At 39.2% G+C, this 26,834-nt stretch overlaps 1 protein-coding gene across 1 annotated transcript; it reads left to right on the top strand.

Annotated features, from left to right (window-relative positions):
• The first annotated feature begins 20,495 nt into the window (after nucleotides 1–20,495).
• On the top strand, nucleotides 20,496–24,869 carry LOC147608637 (glutamine synthetase cytosolic isozyme-like). Its single transcript, XM_086789545.1, has 14 exons — nucleotides 20,496–20,639; nucleotides 20,952–20,991; nucleotides 21,090–21,193; nucleotides 21,334–21,382; nucleotides 21,492–21,598; nucleotides 21,708–21,795; nucleotides 21,933–22,061; nucleotides 22,577–22,651; nucleotides 22,788–22,841; nucleotides 22,945–22,982; nucleotides 23,104–23,263; nucleotides 24,293–24,353; nucleotides 24,462–24,551; nucleotides 24,682–24,869. The coding sequence occupies exons 1-14, from the start codon at nucleotides 20,569–20,571 to the stop codon at nucleotides 24,690–24,692; spliced, it is 1,077 nt and encodes a 358-aa protein (XP_086645671.1). The 5' UTR covers nucleotides 20,496–20,568; the 3' UTR covers nucleotides 24,693–24,869.
• The last annotated feature ends 1,965 nt before the right edge of the window (nucleotides 24,870–26,834 follow it).

Below are 26,834 nucleotides of genomic sequence, written 5' to 3'. Positions count from 1 at the left end.
TTGTGTTGTGGACCGGTTCTACACTAGACCTTATCCTAGTGAATGAACTAAAGGAACATGCATGGGTGGCCACGAAGAAGTTTGAAGAGAAAGATAACAATGAATGAAGAAAGAGATAGAGGTAGCCACACCCACAAGGGTGACCAGGAACAAAGGAGGAAAGATGGGTGTCAATGAGCTGAATGTGGTATTGATGACTGCGAATGCTGACATCAAGAAAAAAGCCCAACAAATTGATGCCATGAAAAAGGCCCACACCAAGGAACTATAGTCCAAAGATAAGATGGTTTAGGACTTCCAAGGCTGGCCAAAAGGGAGAAGAAGGCTAGGGAAGATGTGTAATGTAAGCTGTAGGAGGAGTTAGGCCAGAACATCTTGAGCGCATAGAGAGACAGCTCTCAAATGCATGCAGAAGTTGGTGCACTTTGCACAATAAGCGAGTGCCATGAGGCCTTCCAACTAGGAAGATATAGCCAAATTCATGGATAAGTTTGAAGCACCTAAAGTGGCCAGACAAGGCCAAAGCCCTTCCCTAGGAGCAGTAGCAAGACAAAGCCAAAGCCCTTCCCCCAGGAGCAAAATGCAAGGTTGGATCTAGAGTCGTGCAGGGAGGCAGTGAAATGTTATAACTCATGGATCTGGGTGAGGAGGCAACATCTTATTCAAAGAGCGATGATGCTAGTTTCCCTCACCAAAAACAAAGTCAACTAGCAGACAAAGCAAATGGGACTTCAAGATCAGATCAGTCTGGAAGACTACCCTAAAGGTGGAAGTGGAGATGAGGTAGCAAAAGAGGGCCAAGAGAACTGGAGGAGACTATTTTCGAAGAAGATGCTATCTTTTCGAAACAAACAGAGCCTCGTGCCTTTACATGGTAGTGGATGTAATGAAGAGAGCTAAAGAAAAGTATCCGGATGCATGGCCCATTGAGGTGCAATTCAGACAAGTCAATGAAAGAATAGGGCTTGTCCATGCCTGGGTGAGCACCAGGAAAAGAGCTTATAAGCCCAGATATAGCCAAGACCAGACAATACAGTTTGTTTCAGGGAACACTACACAGACCAAACCAAAAGGAGGAGGGTCGAACAAGCTGTAAATGTCTACACAACATTATCCAGAGTCGGGAATAATCCAAATTTGATTTTTTTTTGTAAATTTTCAGAGCAACAACATGAACAGTGGACTTTGGTGTTGATGTAGTGTCCCCATTGTGATCACCACGTGTTGGCAGACCATCTTGCCACTGCCCAGAATCCTTCCCCTTTTCTAACAAACTAATATGGGTTAAGCTTTCGTTTTTAAACAGCTTCTTGTGCAAACAGGTACTACATGGATTGATGTAAGAAGTGAAGGGGATTATTATCGGATAGACACATAGATGAATGGATAGTTGATCTCAGAAGTTCATGAGCTAAGTCATTGATAATGTATTGTACACTTGAGAGATTAAGCTAATGTTCAAGAATGTCTTGTGGGTTACCAACCTGTGCGGAAGTCATCATCACAACTGATTCTCTAAGCTTAGGTAGACCAATAGCTCAACATGACAGCGTTGGCTTGTTGCGTTGGGTACATCTGTATATTAGTCGCTACTCTTTAGGACCAACTAGGTGGTCCAGAACCATGCAAGTGTCTGGTCTTGACTGTACACCGACAACAAACAAAAAATTACATATGTGCTAGCAATGAAGTCACAAGGAAATTGAGATATCATTAAAAGAAGAAGTGCATGCTTACATTTTCTAAGGATAGTCCCAACATTGAGTGCATCAGTAACATGGCATTGTAACACACTCTTCAACCACAGCTAAATCCATCCTATTGCTACTACAAGACTCTGCATCTAATGATCTTTGATGCCCCTTAAATCTGCTCCTATGTAAGGGCCTCGATACTAGCTTTTAACTTTCTAAAAAATTTGCACACTATTTTTCAATTGTCAATATTAAGAGTTCTCTCTCTCTCTCTCTCTCTCTCTCTCTCTCTCTCTCTCTCTCTCTCTCTCTCTCTCTCTCTCTCTCTCTCTCAATTATAACAAAAAATGATCGGGTGGACTTACTACCTCACATTGCCATGAAATCATGTAGTTGAATTGGCAAGAAAACATCACTTTGACTCAGTATCTATAGCAATCAAACTTCATTATGCACTACATTATCAGATGTAACATCTACTATCTATGTCAAAATACCAAAAGTACAATTTAGGTCACTTTTCATGGTAGGCCATTACAAAGATCTAGGCTTGGTCCAAAATTACATGCCTAAAGCATGGACATTCATCCACATAGGAAGTCTCCTCTAAAACCACAAGCGCATATATAGGAGAATCCAAAACATATACTCTGCACTGAGTTTCCCATGGATATTTAATAAAACTAGGCTACACATATAATTCACATTGTATTACTTTGAGAATGCATAACACTTTAAGTTAAAGTCTATCACATGGACATAGCAAACCTTGAAATAGTATGCATAACTCTGTTGTTTATCTCCTTGTGCATTCTGGATAAGATATCAATCTCCTCCACATCGAAAGGTAAGTAACTGACAAAGAAATTTTTTTGGATAAAAATCAATACAATGTAAACAAACATCCAACACATTATAGCCCCCACATCGCATTGTACTAAATTCATAATCAATAAAATAACAACATGCAAAATTGACTCAAATGACTAATAAGGAAAACATTTTGGATAAAAATCACTACAAAATGCGATAGGAAGCTATTAACACTCATTGGACACCTCTCCAAGATTGACGCCATCCATTGGCGACCGTCACTTCATTGGGCCATTGGCATTAGAAATGCTAATATTGTATATTTTACATGTGCGATCACTGCTTGTCTATGAAAGGCAAACCACGAGATTAATTATTGAGATTGCATGCTAGATTAAGTGCTTGCACAAGCCTAGGTGGCAAAATGTTATGGCTCACCCTAACCCCCCTTGAAACACATCCAACAAGAGATTACCTGGTGAACTGCAACAACTATCGTGAGGATCTTTCCAATGGCCGAGCTTGTAACCCTTGAGGTCTCCAAGCTCTATAACTCCTTGAGAAGCAATTCCACCGTGCCTCCCACGAGCGTTGTCACACCGCCGCATTGCACTATGGGTACTTGTCCCTCCTCTCACCTCACTTCACTCACACACACTCACTAGCATGAATTAGGGAGAGAGATTAGCAAGAGCAAGACTCAATTGCACAATGGAAGAGTGTGTTGTAGTATGAGAGATATTCACTTATATACATGGCCATAAGTGTTCACACTCACTTAAACTGTGGCCGGCCGGGCACTTTAGGCTCATAAGAGGCCTAATGCTATTATAATGACTACTCTCATAATATATCCATGAAGTAAATCACTTAGGTCTTCATCCTAACTTGCTACCACACGCTCTTGAAGTGGGAATCACCATAAATACTCCGTCACACCATTACAAGCGCCCGTCCAAGTTTTAGCTTTGGACACTATTACTTCATATCTTAAATGTATGACCCTTTGGTGTATCTATTGTGACTCCTTGATGTAAGATAATGGTGGTAGATCTTGTTAACCCTAGGAATGGGTTAACACCTTGGTAGCCATGGACCTAGAGCTAGGTCATGGAACATTGGCTTTTCGATTGAGCTGTTTTATGCGAGTGTGGTTGGAAAAAGCCCCACGACAAGTGGTGGTTTCTTATGTCCTTTCCATGGCTCAAGGGCCTTCCATAAGTGACACCACTATTGGGGAATTGCACCACCGCATAGGCATAGTGCATCTTGAATGCTTGTGTGTCATTTATTTTTGTGAAAATTTTACTTTTGTCAAGAAAGAAACATAAGAAAAATCTCAAAATTTTATCTATTTTGCTACATTATTTATGTTTCTTGTTACGTTTTGTTGTTATATTTGCAAATCTCTATTTAGTTTTGGTCAATTTCTACAAAAACTATGTGTTTTTAATTCTACATTTCATGTTTTAGTTGATTTTTGTTTTTTTTATTTTTTTGTATTTTTAAATTTCAAAAATAAAAAATAATAAATTTCACATGAAATTGAATTAATCTAGGTAAACAGACCTCAAAATTGGTTTTCAGGCATAGGGTTTATCCCAATTTAAACTTCTTATATGGAGAAATTAGGATTGAAACAAAAATTCGAGGATTTGCAAGGTGGATTAAATTCTACATTTTGCAAGTTTTTGCATTAGTGTAATTAATGCATATTAAGCTAGCTTAATCCCCTTATAATTTGGGCCACTAGATGTTAGACTTGATTGACTGGCCGCATTTAATGCGTGCAGGCTTTTAGACAACTAGCCAAAAAAGTTCAAAAGCCTATCAATACTCATTTTTGGCTAAGTTTTGAGTGATTGGATGCATTTAATGTATGCAGGCCCAATGCAAAGATTCCAAGAATACTCTTTTTCGGTGGGTAAACATAAACTGTAAACTGTAAATCAAAAACGTAAAAAGTTAAAAAAAAGGGTAAAAAGTAAAAAATAATTTTTTTTAAAGTAAAAAAGTAAAAGAAAAAAAAAAGAAAAAGGTAAAAGGTTCACACGAGTGGGCAAAAAAAAGAAATTTTCTCGAAAAGTGCTCGCACAAGTTTGCCTAATATATGTTTTGGCATCGTTTTGACGCAACTTTTGTAACACCCCAAAAAAAAATTTCCATAGTTAAGGAGCTTCCTTAACTATGGGAGCCAGCGCATGTAGCGCTTAACTGGCCCAAAAAAAGTACACTGTTTTTTGTGCCAAACGAGTTAAGAAACACCAAAAATGTGTTTTGGAAAAACTTTGGACAATCCAAATTTTCCAAAAAAAAAAATCAAAAATTCTCAAACTTGTTTGGGGCATCCGTAGGACCTTGAAACACCCCATATTGACATGCACCTATAATCTGGGCATGTATTAGAGGCCTATTTAGATGATAGTGCATCTATCGAGCTAGGTGCGTACCAACCTACACTCGGCTCAGGACCTTCAATCGGAACCTACTTTAACATTATACAAGGACTTGCAATAGAGGCCAATGATACTTCGTCTGATTTCGAGTCAATTTAAGGATCTTGAATCCAAGAAGTGAGAACCCTAACTAAGCCTCACAAGTTAGGCTAGCTACCACTCTTTTTGATCACGTAGCTAGCTACCAGTCTTTTTGATCACGTAGCTACCTCAAAGGTTTGTCCTCAAGAAGTGAGAACCCTAACTAAGCCTCACAAGTTAGGCTAGCTACCAGTCTTTTTAATCACGTAGCTAGCTACCTCAAAGGTTTGTCCTCAACCACTACCTCTGAACTAAATCTTACTACATACTGACCACATGATGGAGTTAAGATAAACTCCAGAGAGACACCTAGTGTAGTCTCATCGTTTACAAGCAAGGAACGTTCACATTGATGTCCATGTCCATACAACTCGTGTTGAATCTACTGCAGCATTGAACCACCCCTGCATAACTGCTTATGCATAACGGTAGAACATTAGAAGAAGTGTAGGTAGTAGAGACACTAATTCAGGCTGCTAGAGTAAAGGAAGAAGAGACTTTACAATTGTCTCCACAATAATTAGTAGCCCAAACAACTCAATATGCCCAAAATGAGTCCCAAGCCAAGACTACACAAGTAGTGCCCGACAGTCTCGACCCAAGCAATAACATTATGTCTACCTCGAGGAAAGAGCTACACTTTCAAATCTTGGATCGACCTCTTCTCATAGATGATTGGGAGTATGATGCATCAACAGAGACCCTTATGGATTTCAATACAGGCCAAGCTTATGATGTTATTGGGGTAGGGATTTTCCAATCAATATCTGGGGCCACAATAGAGGAGGAACAATTGCAGGGTATCTGCGATTACATACATAAGATCATTGAACATGAAAGGATCCAAAGAGATATGGCGCAAGTCAGGACATCCAAAGCAAGAATGCCCACAATAAGCAGAATGGTGAGCCTAGTGGATCCTACTTTTGTAGTATCACACGGGTATACCACGGACCAACCCACATCTTCTAACCCACAAGGCCATGCAAGGACTCAAAAGCATACTAGCATGACCTTCACCTTCTTAGATCCTAGAGTTTGTCCCCACCCAAGACACTACTAGTACATTGCCTCATCTAGTGGTAAGCATCACACCACCAACTATGGCACCTGACTGACACATTATTACCTTTGAACCACACCCATGGTTACTATGGTAGCCACCACCACTTCACATGTGGACCCCCCTACGCCTGGCATATCTAGTATTGTCATTCCTAGAGGGGTCACATTTCATTCTGGTGCATTCATGAAACATCCCTTCCCTAGAGTGAGGGCTACCAATTTATGGTTCCAGATAGGAGTTAACTTCCAGACAAGCATGCGATTGACACGGAATGGAAAGAGCTATGCAGTGCAGAATGGAGACAAGACCTGCTATGAGATTGATTACACTTAATGCCCACATGAGTAAAGCACCTATTGGGGCACCAGTAGGACACATACCTTATGTAGCACATCTACCCCCCACCAGGGTTTAGACCAATACATCATCATGCAATGCCATGTGTTGCACCTCCACCTGCTCCTATCATTGCTCCTATTATGCAACTCTAGGTCTACCCACAGACCCAGTTGCTTTTGCATAGGCCCTAGAAAGAGCGGTAGTAGAGAGCATAGCACCTGTTATGAGAGATGGTGGTTGACATAGCCAAGCTAACTTATAAATTCATTGGAGATGGTGATCCTAGGAGACATTTGGAGGTATTTGATCAAGTGTGTGAGGAACTAGGAGAACAAAATCAAGTTTCCAAGACCAATGTCTTTAGTCTAACATCAGACAATAAGGCTGGGGATTGGTATATAACTCTCAAGGTCAAGGAATGCTTGAACTTCATTGCTCTTAGGAGATTGTTCTTGAAGCAATTTGTGCATGAAGGAGTCTTATGGGGTGTAGCTTCACAACTACACAACGCTGAGAGAGAAGAAGAGGAGTTTGTTAGAGATTTCATTAGTTGTCTCAAGCATTTGAACTCTCGTTACCTTCTGCATGAATGCTACTTGAATAATCGATTGCTTGATATATTTATCCATGGGCTTAAACATAAAGCGATCTATAATGGCTTAGTCATTAGAGGGATCACTACATGGGATGAAGTCACAACAAATGCCATATAACTAGATGATAATCTGATGGTCAAGGGAGCCAAAGCATTGGATTCTAAATCTGTTTCTTTCATAGTCACAAGACATAGCACGTCTATAGTTAAACCCCTTACTAAAGATAACACTTTAATTTCATAGATTTCATGAAAGCACTCCAAGAGGGAATGAAGGCCAACAAAGCTCCAGAAAACGTACATATGTATCCAAGGAGAGATCTTCAATGGTGCTCAATCTATCGACAAGGACATTCAACCAATGAGTCTCCTAAGGGCATGCTTTAATGGAAATTTTACCTTTTGTGAATGTTATGGTCATGAGGCTTCTCAATGCTGCATTCATTTTCAAACCCTTGCTAATACTTCCAAACCTTAGCAGTTGGCTTTACTAGCTTCATCATTACACAGCCCCACCACAAGCCATAATGCCTACTGCAACACCTCAATGCTGCATTCATTTTCAAACCCTTGCTAATACTTCCAAACCTTAGCAGTTGGCTTTACTAGCTTCATCATTACACAGCCCCACCACAAGCCATAATGCCTACTGCAACACCTCAACCCAATGCTAAGCAAATGGCACAACAACATATTACAAGGGGGATTGCACAAAATGTGTCGTTACCTCCACCAGTCTTGGGACCTCAACCTCCCCCGTAAGGATCACACCATTGAGTCAAATAGGTTTCCACAGTGTCCAAAATAGGTGTTTGACTTGGATAACACCTCACATGTTACTAAGGACTCAACAGAGCTTTATCCAAACTACTATGTAGTTAATGCAAGAGGCTAAGTCAAACCAGTATACCAGCTAGCCACCGTAGGAAGAGGTCAAGACATCAACAACTCTACTATCAAGAGAACTCATCGTCAATGCTATCATTGTCAGGGACCACACCGAGTCTCAGAGTGTCCTATAAGAAACCAACCAATCACCCATGTTGCATCTTCTAGTTGCCACCTACAACCTATAATCTCCGTGGCATAGATCATTGGATGAAAGATTTCCCAATGAAAGTGGTGGTTTGCAAATCAACAGAATGGTCCAACCATCACACCTCTCAACATGATTGGAGTGGGTGGTCGAACTCAAAGATTAATTTTGAGAAATCCTAACCCACCTGTGAATGAAATAACGAGACTCATGGCTCAAAACACACCTATTGTGGAAAAAAAATAGAAAACCATGTGACTTCAGTAGCAGGATCCAAAAAGAAGAGGGGCCATAGAAGAAAGAAATCCATAAAAGGAGGCAAAATGGTGAAAACGGAATGAGTGAACTTGGCCTGACGAACTAGTGTGCATGAATGATATTGATGAGGATTTTGATTCGGTCGACACACACGCTGGTTCTGAGAAAACTAGATAACTCAAACAAGAACTAAGGAGACCAAAAAGGAAAGGATGCAGGCCCTCAAGAAAGCAAGCAAACAGAAACTTTGTTCATACCTTGACCCTGTAAAAGAATTCAAACAACATCATGAGCTCAAGGATATAGTCACACATACTGAAGAGGAGTTAGAACCAAGACCAAAATAAGTAAACATCTCTGACACTATGTTCATCCAAAACACCTATAGCTTATCATAACCCACAAACCCTTGGATATACCTAGTGTCATCCTTGAGTTTAGTGAGAACTCACCTATCCCAAGCATGGATTCTCGACCCTTTAGGAGTTTGTTTGAGTATGAGAACCCTGAACCCATTCAAGAGGTGGAAATCACAATATCACTAGCACTCTCATATGGTAGAGAGGTGTTGGGTACTCCTTTGAAGACCCCTAAATTGTTGGAGTTCATGGCTTCTAAAACAAAGACCACGATGACTACGCACTTGTGTGGAGATCCCAAACTCTTTAGAGCATAAAAAATGCTTAGATCCTAGAGAAAACTCATGTAGGGATCTCTGGAGGCCACTTTGCTGCAGAAATCACAACACAAAAGATTTTACAAGCTAGTATGTGGTGGCCTACCCTCTTTGGTGATGCATCAGAATTCATTCAAAATATGTGATATGTGCTTGTTTGGGGAGAAATTGGATTGGCCACTATAGATGCATGGTAGAGTGGGATTCTAGAAGTGCTTCATTGAAAGTTTATAGTCAAGAATTCAATATTCTCTTATTGAAGGATGAAATTGTAAACCTACCTGATGAAGAAACTCTTTTGGGTGTGCCATGGAACACGTTGCCTAAACCCTCAAAGTCAATATTCTCTTATTAAAGGAAACTATAAACCTACCTAATGAAGAAACGTTTTTAGGTGTGCCATGAAACACATTGCCTAAACCCTCAAAGAGTAAAAAACCTTCCATCCTATACCACTAAAGAAAGGCTGCTAAAAATGTCTTGAACTTACCATGTTGTAGTCAAACATTTCAGCAAAACAAAGTAAGCAAGGAAGTCGTACACGGGTAGGAGCATCATCATCTCTTCCCCCTCATGTTTAGGTACGACATTCCTTGAGTAGCTCCAGAAGCTACACATCTTCAATTTGAGAAGCTGTTTTTGTAAACTTAGAGGTGCTTGTAAGGTGCAAAGTGCTTTATACTAAAATTTTACAGCCAAAAATGCATTTCGGGTGCATTTCGATCTCCATTCGGTCACTAGAAGGTGTTTTCAGCGACGACAGGTTCGGGAATTCTAGTTGAGAACTATCTTTGGTTGAAATCTGGTTATTGTAGTGCAACAATGCATTTTGGGAATGCACATAGTGTTTACACATGTATTTCTAAACTTGGGTGTATGTACATGTACTTTGGTCACATCTGGTGACATACAGGTTGTGCTGAAGTACCACTACAGCAATCATAGAAGATTATGATGTGTTACAGGTTGCATGTATAAATTATTTGTTTGTTGGTTTCTAGTTATTATTGCAAGCAAACATGTTTGACAAACTCAATCAGATTGTTAGTGAGAAGCTGGACAAGAGCAACTTCCAAGCTTAGAAGTTCAAAATGATCAATTTCCTAATGGGTAAAGGATTTTGGGACTATGTCAAAGGAGACAATGAGAAGCCTCCAAAGTTGCCTGAAGAGAATGGGTAAAGGATTTTGGGACTATGTCAAAGGAGACAATGAGAAGCCTCCAAAGTTGCCTGAAGAGAATGGCATTCAAGGATTGGAACTAGGGTACAAGGAAAGTCATGTATTAGCTTTTGATCAATTACAGATACATACAAGATGCCAACACTCTAGCAGTTGCATGGCACAACCTAGTGCAGATGTTCCGACCAACACAAAAGGCAAGGAAACTGTAGCTAAAACAAGAGCTGCATATTATGGAGAAGAAAAGCATGTCTATCAATGAGTATGCTTTTAAGATCAAGGGCATTGTTGAATCCCTTGGGTCTATTAATGTATCAATGGAAGATGATGATTTAGTGAGTGTTTGTCTGAATGGGCTTGGCAAAGAGTACAAGCCATTCAAGACCTCCATTGTAGTCAAAGAGAATGTTCTCGATTTTTGGGACATGTGTATATACTTAATCATAGAAGAAAATTCTATGGGTGAGGACTCTTCTTCACAAAGCAAGAACACATTAGAATAGGCCTGAGATATGTCAGGATCTAAAAATATGGCTAGTCATGGTGGTGAGTGGTTTAGAGACATGCAGAAAATGGGAAAACCAGGTTATGTAGAAATAGGTGATGATATTGTGCATCCCATTGTGTATGTTGGTAAAGTGCCATTGTCTATGTAGAATGGCAAAATTAAGTACTTGTGGTAGGTGTAATTAATGTTCTAAATATTACAAAGAACCTAGTTTTTGTTGGACATATGGTTGAGTAGGGTCTGTAAGTGAGATTTAATCCTCAAGGATGTTTTTTTAAAAATCAGTGTCACTTGGTTACAAAGGGTAACGGAAATGGCAGGATGTTTACTTTGGATGTGAACATGCCTGAGGTAAAGGAATCCACGTTTACACATGGAACAGGTGTCATTATAGATATTAACATATAGCACGAGCGCATTGGTCATGTGAATATACACCAGTCCATGCATGCCCAAAATATTATTGTAGGTTTGCCAAAGTTTAAGGTTGGCGGTATGCATAAAGTATGTTAAGTATGCCAACTTGGTAAGCAAGCCAAACATGCTTTCCCATATGAAAAATATGTTAATGCAAGGCCATTAGACATTATACATTTAGATGTATGGGGACCGGCCAAGATTACAACAATTGCAGGTTATAGGTATCATGTTACCTACATTGACGATCACACTAGGAAAGTGTGAGTTTATTTCATGAAGAAGAAAAGTGAGGTTTCAGAGATTTGAAGTCTTGGTCGAGAAGAAAAAAGGCATACAAATAAAATTTCTGAGATCATATAGTAGTAAGTAAGAGTATTTCTCCAATGAGTTCAGTGATTTCTTGGGAGACAATTTACATGTAGGTATACTCCGTAATAACAAAATGGTATTTCAGAAAGAAAAAATAAGCACATTACAAAAGTGGCACATGACTTGATGTCTAAAAATAATATGCCACATTAGTTTTAGGCAGAATCACTAGCAAATGTGCTCTGTACATTATGAACAGGACCTCCACTGCACCTATTCATGGTATGATACTTGAACATAAGTTTACATGCATAAAATAGGATGTGTCTCACTTGAAAGTGTTTAGGTGTATCACATATGTGCATGTTCCCGAATGAAGTGAGAACAAAGTTATATCCAAAGGCAGAGAAATGTATCTTCATTAGTTATACTTTGGAGAAGTAAGGTTATAGATATTATAATCCTACCACTCATGAGATGCGAGTAAGCAGAGATTTTATCTTTAATTAGATAAGTAGCTAGTATACACCAGCAAGTGAAGGCGATAGAAGATGCAAATGTAATAAGTATTGATGCTGCACCGCATGTAGAGCAGCAATCAAATGTGCTTAGTGGACTTAGAGAGTCCTCTAGTAGTGGATCCAATGTTATCCCATGGTCAGGAAATTGAGGACACATGCAAGTACACATGTATTACATAAAGGGAAGGAAAATGTAGATCAACCTTTTATGCCTGATTTGTCAAAACATGTCACTCATATGTAGATAGGGATAGTAGTGGCTCAAAGCAAAGCCTTCATGAGGAGCTTGGCATCCCTTCTATTGGTGTAAAGAGAACGAGGGCTATTTTGAGGACATACTATTGGTGTAAAGAGAACGAGGGCTATTTTGAGGACACCTGATAGTGATTCAAGTGTACGTAAGCCTATGAGGGTTAGGTACCCCATTGATAGGTTGAAATATGATGGATATACAGCCCATCATTATGCTTACATGGTTAAATCAATACAAGAGTTGCAGCCCACTTGTTTTATGTAAGAACTTGGAAATAAAAAATGGGAAGATGCCATGAATGAGGAGATGGCAGGATTAGATACAAATGCAACATGGGAGTTAGTGCCTTTGCCTAAGGAAAAGAAGGAAATTGGTTTTGTATGGAAATAACATGCAAATATAAACATTTGTATTGGTTTTCTTTAAAGAACATAACATAAAACTCAATAACTTGTATATGCTTTTTTTAAATAATTAATATGTATATTTAAAGAAAACTTATCCTACCTTTAATTGTTTCATGCATGTTTTTTGCACAAAAAATAAGGTTTAAGAAGAGGTGAAGGGCCTCTCCTAATTTCTGGGGAAAGTTATAACTTTGGGATTGTTTATTAAAATGGCCATATGCATAGTGAACATTTTTTAAAGAAAGCATTTTTTTTTAAAAAGAGTAGTTTTAAGTCACAAAACCTTTTTTTCACCAAAAAGTTTTTTAAAGAAAGAGCTTTTGAGAACATCTTGAAGAAAGTTTCAAATTTCTAGTTTTTATTTTGTATTTGAGTATGCATTATGTATATTTCTTTCAGAGACTAAATAAGCAAGGAAGATAACTTTTAATTGATAATTTCACCATCGCTCAAATGCTCAAAAGTTTTTGCTAACAATTCTTCATAATTTCAGCATCACTCAAATGCTCAAAAGATTTTTCTCAAGGAAGGCAATTCTTAATGGATAATTTCACCATCGGTTGAATGCTTGAATGCTCAAAAGTTTTTGCTTAGAAAATGCTCATCCCCATACACCTTAGTAATGCCCTCACACACTCGGTAGGCACATTACAAGGATGCCGAGAAGAGGGATGATAAGTGTAAGAAGAAAGACAAATGCAACTATCATCGTAAGAAGCCAGACCATTATATTAATGAATGTTAAAAAAGGTTAGAGAAAGAGAAGACGAAAGGATTAGGCATGGTTGTGGGCTGATGCATCTGCACTAAGTGTTGAAAAGAAGGAGTTAGCAAACTATGCATAGGATGATTGGGCATTCATTGCATGTTGCAATTATAACCTTCTGTCCATGATGTATACATGTCAATGATATATCAGGATGTCTGGCTTTTTTATAGTGGTGCTAGCAAGCACACTATTTGTTTTCCTCCCTTCTTCAGTCTAGTCCTCAAGGAGGCACATTCACATGTGGAAACAACTCTTTATATCCAGTGAAAGGAGTTGGTAAGGTTGTGTGCTCACTATTATAAATGGTGGGACAATCACTCTCTCATAAGTCTTGTTTATGCCAGGCATTAAAATAAATGTTTTGTCAATCTTTGCCGTTGGTAGGGTAGGCCTAGTGGTCATATTTATTGATGATAGGTGTGAAGTTCATGACCGGAGTGATGGAGGCATCATTGTGTATCCAGTACTCTAAGCCATGCGCTTTACAGATATGAGAGATTGGCACATAATGCTTGTTCAATTTACTGTCGCACTGCTAAAAGTGATCCATAACTATGTTTATGCATGTATATTTTGTGTAACTCCATGAAAAATCAAGCCCTTCTATTGATTTCTTATATTATCTTACAAATTTTTTAGTGGCTACTCTCCCAATATCTTATACTGATGATCATCAATTGATAGCATACGTTAGGGTTGTTTGGTTGTGCTTCATTTTGAATATATTCTTATGAGACTGTTCTTTGGTTAAAGGCATTGGTAGAAAATTGGAGTGGTTTGCTTTGTTTTTCTAGTGGTCTATCAAGAAGAGTCTTATAGCTTACTGAACATTCTGAACCTTCAAAAAGGCCCCTTAAGGACTAGGTCCACAATCTAGGTGAATATGGGACCAAAATTCTATTTGCACATTAATTAATTACTTGAGACAAGAGAACCTTAGAAAAAAGAAAACTAGAGTGTACGGGCCAAAACCTTAGAAATTAGAGTGTATATCGGTTAGCCGTGTGGCACTGAGGGAATTTTCTGGAAAGAAATGCCGTGCAAATTGTGTAAGAGGGGGAAAGAGCGTACGTGGAGGAAGAGCTCGCGCTGAAAGAGAGCTCTGGTCTTTTTTCCCCGGTGTGTTGCATCTCCTTCTAGACCCGCTCTTTGTCTTGGGAAGAGAGAGGTAGGTTTCCTCGGTGTCTCTCTTCGATGGACAAAATCGCCTCTCTGCTCTGACGATGGACAAAATCGTCTCTCTCCTGACGACGAACAGCGTCGCCTCTCTCTCTCTCTCTCTCTCTCTCTCTGCTCCGCTTCGTGTGTCTATCAGGGTCTGCTTCCTGTGTGTGTCGCCCAGTAGCTTCCTCTATGTGTCACGTTAGCAGCCTTAGCATACCTTAGTGTATGCTAAGGTATTAATTTATTAATGCCAACTTTGAGAGTGGGCATTAATAAATTAATATGTCCACAGCCTGATATGTCTGAGTGTGTGATATATATATATATATACAATTTCAGTAGCTATTGTTTATATCATTAGAGTAGCTATTATTTATTATGTGTTACAAGAATCTAGGTCCACAATCTAGGTGATTATCTTCTCAACAAGCCATTATTATCATTTGAGTAGCTATTGTTTATATCATTAGAGTAGCTATTATTTATTATGTGTTACAAGAATCCTGCATAAGATGATGTTATAAGTTCTCCTTGTAGGACTAAAAGTCTTGAATTTAAGATCTATTTGACTTGAAAATTCTTATAATAGGGCAACACTCAACACAATAGTCCTATGTGCAACTTGTTACATAGAAAGAAATAACAGCATAAAAGTCCCACAACGAATAGATAGCCTTAAGCTCAACATTACTAGCTACTCAAGATTGTCAACAACACATAAGCAGGAGTAGATTCAACTTACACATTCCAAAGAATTAGATGGCCATCTTCCCACCTAATAAAAATATCTCGGCCACCTTTAAGAGCTTTTACATGCATGCATGTATGTGTGTGTGGTGTCTATGTATGTATAGAGAGATAGATAGATAGACACAAAGAGAGAGAGAGAGAGAGAGAGAGAGAGAGAGAGAGCAACAAGAGATCATGTAGAGAAAAGGTAGCATATAAACAGTGCGCACGATACCAAAGAGAAAAGAGAGACAATTTCACGGCAAGGGCTATAAGAGAAGACTAAGCGGAGCTTCTTCAAGCCGCACATCGAGTAGATCTAGAATAGCATTGAAGCATATAGAAAGGAAGAAGAACACAATAAATAGTAAAACAATTTCCATTAGGCAAAATTTGGACTCAAAAAGGGCCCTCTAAGAAATGCCATGTCAGCTTTTTTAAAAAAATGGGTTGATGGTTAAATTTTTGCAAATCAAATCAAAATTTGTTAGAGATTTTAGATTGGGAATCTACTCTTTGACCTTTCCAATGATATATATCATGATGTGTAATTTTGTATATTCAAGAAGTCCCAAATTGGTGATGTGGCATGTAACCAATTTGGCAATCTACGAATTCATATGCAAAATTGTCCATCATCTTTGTAGATTCCCGAATTAGTTACATGCCACATCATCTTTAATATGCATAATTGCCCGCCATCTTCGTAGATTTCGAAATTGGTTACATCCCACGTCTTTACCAATTTGGAACCTTCTTGAATATGCAAAATTGCCCATCATGCTATATATCATTGGAAAGATCTCGAAGAGTAGAATCCCAAATTGGTTACGTGCCACATCATCACCAATTTGAGAACTTTGTGAAATGCAAAATTTCCCATCACGCTATATATCGTTGGAAAGATCTCGAAGAGTAGATTCCCAATCTACAATCTCCAACAAATTTTGATTTGATTTGTAGAAATTTAAACATCAGCCCATTTTTTTTAGAAAAAGCTAACATAGCATTTCTTAGAGGCCTATTTTGAGCATAGAGCTAAAAATTGTTGGGAACTCCTAGTTTTGGATAAGCAATGTCCAATGTTTATACACTCCTTATCTTAACACTTCTAAAGGTCCGTTATCCTATAGTGATATACAAATTCCATATATTGTCTAAATGAATTTTTCTATCCTTATGCCTTCCCTCTTGAACATGCTCTTTTCCTTAATATTTGCTTTCTTGCCTATGTGCCTTACCTTCATAATGGGAAAGCTTCTTCATACTTTTTCACATTCCATCATGGAGAAACGTTTTCAAGAAGGATAATTTGTTTAGCATGTCTACTTCTTGTTTTTAGCAAGTTGACCTTTAGAGATAAGTTCATGGTGATATGCATGGCAACTCTTAGTTTTCAAGAAAACAAGTGCATGTTTTATCTCATTAAGAAAGAAAGAATATGCAAAAAAAGGTCTTCATCTAGCCATGCATTCATGGGAAAAGAAGCCATGAATATATACCCTTCAATTAGGAGAGGAAGAAGATCACGAAGTTCACACAATGTAAAGGGGTAACTTTTCAATGTTAAGGGTTGGTAATGACATGCTATTCATTAGTATTACTCATGAGAATGACAAGGTTATGAGACCAAACATTTGGTTATAAGGTATCCCATTAAACCTTGATAGCATTTGGTACTTAAGTATGATTAGCATCATTCATCCTATAAGTTAACAAAATGGATATTTTGACCTCATGAGATAGAGATGGCATTCTCACATACAAGCAAGTCAAAAAACGGGGTGTATTTACCCTATAAGAGTGTTATACATCAAGGCTCCACATAAGAACTCATATTGAGAGTGTATAAATCAACAACTCCTATTGAGATTTCAATAACAACCTCAACAGCTTACATGAGATTTCTAAAAAAACAACATGGCAAATGGTAACAATTTTTTTAATGACCAATCACTATTGGCTTCCAAGATAAACCCTACCTCAAGAAAATTATATATTTTTTCCTCTACCTTTTTGGCATAACTTTGGTTCATTTTGTATCTTTATATCTTGATAAACTAGGCATCAAGCTGCAAAGGGATCTTGTGCTAACATGCTTAGGGATCCACCCACTTTAGATCCGTGTGTTACTAAGGATCTTGTGCTGACATGCTTGGGGATCTATCCCCCTTAGATCTATGTGTTCCTAATATGTCTTTGTACTTGAATATATATTATATATTTTCCTTGAATTCCTTGAAATTCCTTAATGGGAAAAGGAGTAAAATTTTGAAGGTTAATTGGAATAGGCTAGCTACAGTTTTTATTTGTTTGATCGAATTCTTAAATAATTGAATGTACATTTAAGGTCTTCTTTTAGAAAGTGGCACCAATAAACTTATATAATGACTCCATTATGGCAATAATGTACATTTAATATTTTCATTTAGAAAGTGACACCAACAAACTTATATGCTTCATTATAGTTCACAAGGCCAAGTTTTAGAAAGTGACACCACTGGACTTATATGATTTGATTACAATTCACAAGGCCAAGTTTTTGGGTATGACAATGCTTCCCCAATCAAAGTTATTCTATTTTAACAATGCTTCCCCAATCAAAGTTATTCTATTTTAACAAAGGGAGTTAACTTGGATTTAGGAAGATTCAACAAATAATGTGCCAGAGAAATAAATGTGCGATCTTGTTAAACATTCCTAGACTTTGTTGTGATATTATGTCAAGAAATGATGTCATGTGACTAGACTTGATGCCAAGTTTGGAGAGCAAAAGAAATTGTGCCAATATTGGCATGATTATAATGTACAGAGCCAAGTTGCTTGGAAAGGCAACAAATTAGTTGGATCTTCACGCATTTCAGCTTTGACGCTATCATGTGCATTATGCTTGATTTCTCACATTTGTGATCATGAAAGGGAGCAGTGCCCATAATCTCATAGGTATTGCTTCACATGTACTTTCCTTATGTGTTTCCATTTAAACATTAAGAATAAGAATAAATGGAAATAATGCCATTTTGAGATAAGCAAGTGTAAGTGCTAGAGAAAGTTTTGATATAGAAATCCTAATGCCATTTTGAGATAAGCAAGTGTAAGTGCTAGAGAAAGTTTTGATATAGAAATCCTAAAGCCATGCAAGTGTCATGACACCATGCCGATATGGTTATACAAAAGGTAGTGTGTGGGTGGGCCGAGTGCCATGCTCTCCACCTAACCTAGTGGACCTATCTTAAATGCCCATTATCCGTGGATGGGGCATTGTGGGCATGGGTTTATTAGAAAACACCCTAAGTCGTCCTCCACTTGGTGATTAACACCTTATGGGATTCATCCTATGGGATTACAACAGGTAACAAACAACATATCCAAAACATCACCTTGCTTGAGTGGCATACATGGACAAAAGACTTTGTGATTGTGCTGGTGAGCATTGGGTGATGTGTAATTTGTAAGAGGCAAAATAGAAAACATGGGCCCAAACAACATCGTGGCACTTTTGTGCTCCTAGTAGGTGACCACAAAATGACACTCTTTTTGTAAGGATAAAACTTGGACATGAAGGTAAGACACATAGGCAAGCAAGAAAGTACTAAGAAAAAGGGCATGGTTAAGAGAGAAAGCACAATGATACATATATCCAAACTAATCTAGACACTTTATGGAGTTTATCCATGGATGGGGCATGGTTAAGAGAGAAAGCACAATGATACATATATCCAAACTAATCTAGACACTTTATGGAGTTTATCCATGGATGGGGCATTGCGGGCATGGCTTTGTCAAAAAACACCCAAGTCGTCCTCCACTTGCACCTTACTAGCATGGGCTTACCAGCACCAGTTTGTCAAAAACACCCTAAGTCATCTTCCACTTATTAGTGATCAGGTAACACACAATGTACCTAGAATATCACCTTACCAGCATGGGCTTCCCAGCATGGGTTTGTCAAAAAACACCCTAAGTCATCTTCCACTTAGTGATCAGGTAACACAAAATGTACCTCATGGTTGTGCTGGTGGGGAGTGTAATTTTTTAGAGGCAAAAGAGAAAGCATGAGCCCCACACACAACATCGTGGCACTTTTGTGCTTCTACATGACCACAAAGAGACACAACTTTTGCAACAATGAAACATTATGAAGGTAAAGATACATAGGCAAGCAAGAAAATACTAATGAAAAGGACACGGTTAAGTGAGTAGGCACAATGATGGAAATATCCAAACTCCTCTAAACACTTATGGAATTTGCATGTCAATACATAATAAGGGCCTTAACAAGAAAGTAAAAGGACATGGTTAATTGAGAAGGCACAATGATGGAAATATGCAAACTCATCTAAACACTTATGGAGTTTGCATGTCAATACATAATAAGGGCCTTAACAAGTATAAAGATAAGGAGTGTGCATGAACACTCAATGGTTGACGCGACATTGCTTATCCAAGCCTAGGAGTTCCTAATAATTTTTTGTTACGTGGGTATGTTTGTGGAGGCCCAACATCTAATTTGCATTTCTTCACGAGGTTTCTTTAATCCTTAATGCTTCAACTAAGGATAAAGGACAATAATATCCTTTAGAGGTGAGCGCGTTTGAGGGCAAGAGGGAGGCCAATATAAAAAACATAGAGCAATGTAGGCAACATAAGGTGTTCACTATGTTAAACCCCATATGGCATGTGTATTTTAGAGACAGTTTATGGAGTTATCGAACCTTTAAGATATGAAGATAGGAAGTGTAATAATGCTCAATGCCTAAGATGTGGCATCAACACAAAAAAGTGTCGAGGCAACTGCCTTGAGAGATATGGCTGTCCTCATTCTAGCAGGTTGGTACCACCTAGCTTTGCGTGTGAACAGGCCCTTTGCGATGAGTGGGTGTGATTAGGATTACAATGGGTAGCTATTTAGCAAAAACCTTATCCAAAGCAACACCTTACTAGTGGCATATATTTGGCCATAAGATAAGAAAAGCTTTGTGACCGTCGGGCGCTGGTGGGCGATGGGTGGCCTGTAATTTTTTAGAAGCAGAAGGCCACACACACCATCGTGGCATTTCCGTGCTCCTACGTGGCCGCCAAGAGCCACACTTTTTGCAAGGACGCGGCGACCGGCTCAACCGGCAACCTTAGCTTGTCAACGGGCTCGTGTTGTCATTCGGAGGAGCTTCCTTCGAAATGAGCGCTAGAAATCAGACGGCAGCTGTCGGTAATAATGTTGGAAGGTGGTGTTATATAGAAACGCGGGCGACACTTCCGCCTCTATTGCTCTCAACCTTTCATCTCTCTCGCCATGGCTCTGGAGGAGCTCCTCAACCTGAGTCTCTCTGATCACACCTCCAAAGTCATTGCTGAATACATATGGTAAGCGCTCTCTCTCTCTGTCTCTCTCTCTCTCTCTATCACGCGCTCTAGCACACAGACACATACGTATGCTCTCTCTCCTCACACACACACACCCCCCTACACGCGCGCGCGCGCGCACACACCCCTTTCAAGCAGCTAATGGACAATGTGACCGCACAGAGCGTTTCTGCTACATGATAGTAGTCTCACAGACCCGTCACTTAATTTCCGTTAAACAGCGAAAACAATGCTGCTGCCACACACCTGAATAATCGTGAGAAAAATTTGTCCAATCGGCTTACTTAGTGTGGTTTTCTGTCACGCACACAGGATCGGTGGATCTGGTCTTGACATGCGCAGCAAAGCCAGGGTAATCTTATCTCGTTTGTCATAACAAGTTGTTTGCGAATAAGTCTACTTGCTATATATTTTGTGTGCAATGCTTTAATTAGTGGATGGTGATCACAGACTCTTCCAGCACCAGTTCATGACCCGAAGAAGCTTCCCAAGTGGAACTACGACGGCTCAAGCACGGGGCAAGCCCCTGGGGAGGACAGTGAAGTGATCTTGTAGTAAGTGGTCCTAATGTATTGTCTGGAAGACAAGTTCAGGAAATGAATGTGTGTGTGTGTGTGTGTGTGTGTGTGTGTGTGTGTGAGAGAGAGAGAGAGAGAGAGAGAGAGAGAAATATTGTATGTTTTTGTGTGTCAAGTCCACAAGCCATCTTCAAGGACCCCTTCAGAAAAGGTGATAACATTTTGGTAAGCTGGGTCTCTCTTTCTCATAATTACTATGTTACCCAATTTGTAGCTACGTAATGGTCCTATGGTCTGTATTAACGTCCATGTATACATCCCATGTTCAATGCAGGTGATATGTGATGCCTACACCCCTGCTGGTGTCCCCATACCCACCAACAAGCGAGCTCAAGCTGCCACAGTCTTCTCTGATCCAAAAGTGATTGAGGAGGAGCCATGGTGAACATCCATTGCACCTATACTAAAACTGATGATGAACACATTTGTGTTATTTTTGGGCCTCAGCCTTAACACATTTGAATCCTAATCAAACCTTTTTCTTGTGTAGGTTTGGGCTTGAACAAGAGTACACGCTGCTGCAGAAAGATGTAAACTGGCCTTTAGGGTGGCCTCTTGGTGGTTACCCTGGACCACAGGTGGTGACTTCTTCAACATTTTTCTGATGAATTGCAGATATGCTTTTAAACGTGTGCATGCCCCATTGTTTATGTGAGAGTGTGCATACCGATGCCACCCCTAGCACTTCATTTGAACAGTTTCTTTTGTGTACCAGGGACCGTATTACTGTGGAATCGGAGCTGAGAAAGCATATGGGCGTGACATTGTGAATGCTCATTACAAAGCTTGCATGTATGCGGGCATCAATATTAGCGGCATTAATGGAGAAGTTATGCCAGGCCAGGTGAGAAAAACGATCATAAAAATGGCTCATATCAAGAGTAGGAATGCCACAATTAATAATACAGAGTACATGTCCGAGTGGCTCTCATGTGAGTCATGTACAGACGGGTACATGTCCGAGTGGCTCTCATGTGAGTCATGTACAGACGGTTTGCTCATTGCTTGTGAAATTGGCAAATATTTAGAACAGTAGCATTGAATGTGTGTGTGAGAGAGAGAATAGTAACATCGGGCGTTTGTTCTAGTGGTTAAAGGGGTTGGTTTGTAACGTGGAGGTACTAGGTTAGATCCCGGTTAGACATCTGATTGTTACATTGCCTTCACTTTGTAGAGGATATGAGGGGTTCTCACAGAGTATGTTGCTCCCTTCTAGTAGTCGCCAAAATTAAAAAAAAGACAGAGAACAATGCGTCCATGTCTCCACCATAACAAGATATGTGAGATATGTAAAGAGACTATTGTAGCGTCCAGCATTATGTGACACTGTGTTTACCATCTTGTTGTTGCTGCTGGCAGTGGGAATTCCAAGTTGGGCCTTGCGTTGGCATCTCTGGAGCTGATCAACTTTGGTGTGCCAGATACATTCTTGAGGTGAGGAGGGGCTTTCTATAAGTTGTACTACGTCCTAGTGATCGTCTGGACAAACGCTTGCAGCCCAGGAGCATAATGAAAGCCCTTGATGTGAGGAGAGTTTCTAATCATTCTTTTCCTTTATTGATTAATTCAGAGGATTACCGAATTGGCAGACGTTGTATTGAGTCTTGATCCCAAGCCAATTCAGGTCTGTATTTACTTATGATACCACAAATCAAGCTCTTTGTTGAAAATTTGACTTTTATCGTCCCTTATTCTTATTATCCTACATTATTTGACAATTATTATAGGGAGATTGGAATGGAGCTGGTTGCCACACAAACTACAGGTTGAGAGGACTTAAATTACGATACAAACCAAGCAGAGATTGATTTAATATACTGCTAATTCAATTAGAGTACAGGATCTAAGTTAATGTATTTGCTAATACGGGTCATGGCGGGACGCAGCACAAAGAGTATGAGGGCGGAGAAAGGATTTGAAGTGATCAAGAAAGCCATCGAGAAGCTGGGGCTGAGGCACAAGGAGCACATTGCTGCCTACGGGGAAGGCAATGAGAGAAGGCTGACGGGAAAACATGAGACTGCAAACATCAACACCTTCTCGTGGGTAAGATCAATTTTATCAATCATTGACGTTAATCTCATAAGGCCACTCAAACTTCATTAATTGAGTCACTGATTAACCCCATTATTTGATATTGGATTTGTGATATATCTCAGGTTGGGTTTAGTACACCCATGGGTTTTTCTGCAAAAAGCTCCATTAATTTTGACACAATTTTTCCCACTATTCTTGCCCTTGTCACAGCATTCACTCACTTATCATTCTACAGTGAATCTCATTTTACCACGTGACAGGAGTGTATAAGGGAAGACAAACTCCTGCACAACAATAACGGGTCCCCACTAATACTTCTTACATAGTTAAGAAGTCCTTGCAAGTGAAGAGCTAAGATATGCATACATCAAATTTTAAGTCAAGAAGTATGAACTAATAAACTCAACCATTACAATTGATACCTTTTTCACCATGTGCTTTACGAGGTTATTTTTTATTTAACACCATGAGATACCTTTTCCTCCCAACAAGTCAACACACACTCTACTTGATTACAAGGGACATCCGGAGGGCATAGCCTTGATACCATGTAAGATTTCCCACAATGGTTATAGGACATGCACGTATAGGATCATATGTGTCATCATCATAGCGAGCCGTTGACCCGTCTATAAAAGATGATCCTTTATCTCATAGGATCTAATGAACCTATCCATTCTTGCTTGTATACAATTGGACCTTTATCACTGTGTGGTTTATTGGATTGTATTTTAACGTGAGTCTGTATTTTAACATGAGTCAATATTTTGGATGGGAAACCATGGTGAGCGAGATTCTGACCCATGGTATAACCCATCGCCTTGACCGTTGGACTTTTATCACCATGTGCTTTATGGAATTATGTTCTTCCACGAGTCAATATTTTAAATTGGTTTATAGTACCTCAACCTTCCTCAAATCAACAAAAAAAAAACTTTTAAAAAATCTACAAAAAAAGCTTTTCAAAAAGAGACACCCATGAAGTGCTATGCATTCATATTAACCTCTTGGACTCAATAAGTGTTTTGCTGAATGCAGGGTGTGGCAAACCGCGGAGCATCTGTTCGTGTGGGCAGGGATACAGAGAAAGAGGGCAAAGGTGAGATCTCTGAGCTCGCTTCACATATTTATTCAAATATTACATTTGTAATCCGTAGCGTGGTTAGTGGACCATTAAAATGTTCTTCTTTTTAAATAAATCCAACAGGTTACTTCGAAGACAGGCGCCCAGCCTCCAACATGGACCCCTACGTGGTGGCCGCCATGATAGCAGCCACCACTATTTTATGGAATCCCGGTACTCTACTGCAATTTATATAACATTTACTTATTATTCAACAGCCTATTTAGGTTTTGCGCTGATCGGTTAAGAGATGTGTTTCTTTTGGTAATTAATGAACTAATCATAAATAATGGTGTATCTTCAGAGAAAGCGTAGATTGCCGATACACACACTGTGGATGGATTATTGCCTTAAAATGGAGAGTGCCCGCGCTTTTTTTAAAAAAATTTGGTCAGCCCTGCGCCAATCATGGACGCACAATTTCAAGGTGTACCCGTTTAAGATTGACCATTCGTTTTTTATGAAATAAAAGCCTCTTGGTTGTATTACAAATGGGCTTTCGTTTATCTTACTTAGTTAGGCACCTTATTAGTTGTATTTTTTCTTGGGAGGGTGGATCTAGTCCATCAGCTCAATCAGCGTGCCATTCATCATTTAGTTGCCATTCATCAAACCCGGTCCCCATCATGAAACCGACCGCTCTCCAAACTCAACCTACACGCTTCTTGAAGGCATCCTTATCGATATGTTTCTACACGCAACCTCTTTGCGCTCTAGTGATTCTCCATTCTCTTCTTCAGCAGAGCAAAACGAACTCCTTCTACAAGTATAGCATGTAGGGGTCTTGTTGGATGAGTGTTGCCACCAAAATGGAGTGTGGGAGCCAATTTTGTTTGAGATGATTGAGAAGCACGACGATGACTCTTTGTGTTGTATTATTGAAGAGCATTTCACCAATGTGGAAGAGCAAGATGGTACTGGTGGTGTATATAGGTATATATATGGAGAGAGAGAGAGAGAGAGAGAGCAACCCTTAATTGGCATGTTGAATGTTTTTTCTATAAAGTTGAAGGGGAAGTGCACTATGAAGTGCTCACACCTACCACCATATAGAAAAAGATATTTGAAGTGATAAGAGAGCCTTGAAACATTCCCACATGCCACCATTTTATTTCATTTACAAAATTCTAAGCATGGCAAGTGGCAAGTAAGGCCCTAACTTGTGACATTATGCTAGGTAATTGAACACTCTACCCAATTGAGTTAACACCCTATCCTATTGATGATGATTGATTGATACTCCTCGCGAATATGTAAGCATTGTATGAGAGCTCCATACATAAGAGTTGAGAGCAGTTCTTGCAAGTTGGTACACGTTTTTATTACTTTATCATTTACCGAAAGTGTCAACTCATCCTAATCCCACTCACATTCTAGCAATGCCATAGAGTATTGATCCATCCCACGGGTCTTGATAGACTATACCAAACCCTTGGAATTATCAACTCTTATAATTGCTTGTCTTCTAACACCTACAATTTCCCTTTCTTTTAGTGTTTTTAAGTCTTGTTGCATTCTTCATGAAATTTTGAACAGTGGTTCGTATCAATGTGCTTACTCTTGAGAAGTTGGAATGGTATTTACTCTTGATTTGGTGGTTCCTACCAAGGTGCTTACTCTTGAGGAGTTGGAAAGGTACGGTGGTTCCTACCAAGGTGCTTACTCTTGAGGAGTTGGAAAGGTACTTACTCTTGATCTAGTGGTTCCTACCAATGTGCTTACTCTTGCAGAGGTGGAAAGGTAGGTCTAGCTCCTTGTCATCTCCATTTGGTGCCAATTTATTATTTATTGAGAGCTTCTCATTGAATTGTTGAATAACAACATGGGGTTGCAAAGGGAAAATGCATGTTTGTCCTTGTATATATGTTAGACGGCTTAGGAGAGGAAGGTAAAAGTAGTAAGAATGGAAATGAGTAGAATACGACAAATGTTAAATTAGTGGGTCGAGAAAAATAGATAGGTAGTTGGAAGTGGTGTTATTATATATCAATACAGACATACTTTGAGCTTTCTCCCTTTAGTCATTATTCCCGCACTTAACAATCAATCAACATACTACACCGTATGTGTCGTTTGGTATCTTTTTCGATTATCTTACAGCAAAAGGCGCAAGCTCACAATGTAATGAAAGCATGAGTAGTCACAGAGAGATTTCACAACAATAGAGAGATATATGTTATGTTGTCCCATCACTGTTTATCTTCTTATAGATATCTAGTTTATACCCATATCTTGGAGAGCTTTTACAATAATACAGAGATATGTCATCTGCTTATTTTGTAGATGTCTGGTAGGAACTGATATCTATTGATTTTAATGGATTAACATGTTAAACCATATATGTTGGTTTATCGGCCAACACTTTTCGTGATCCTGCCGCTACGTGCAATTCTCCTACTAAGGGATTACCTCTCTTAGCAAAGTAAGCAATTGTGTAAGGCCTTTTGGAGACCAAAA

This window comes from Cibotium barometz, chromosome 53 (assembly GCF_041138505.1).
Source record: "Cibotium barometz isolate CiBa-2024 chromosome 53, ASM4113850v1, whole genome shotgun sequence".
Lineage (NCBI taxonomy): Eukaryota > Viridiplantae > Streptophyta > Polypodiopsida > Cyatheales > Cibotiaceae > Cibotium > Cibotium barometz.
The sequence above is the reverse complement of the archived record's forward strand: the minus strand, read 5'-3'. Positions and strand labels throughout refer to the sequence as shown.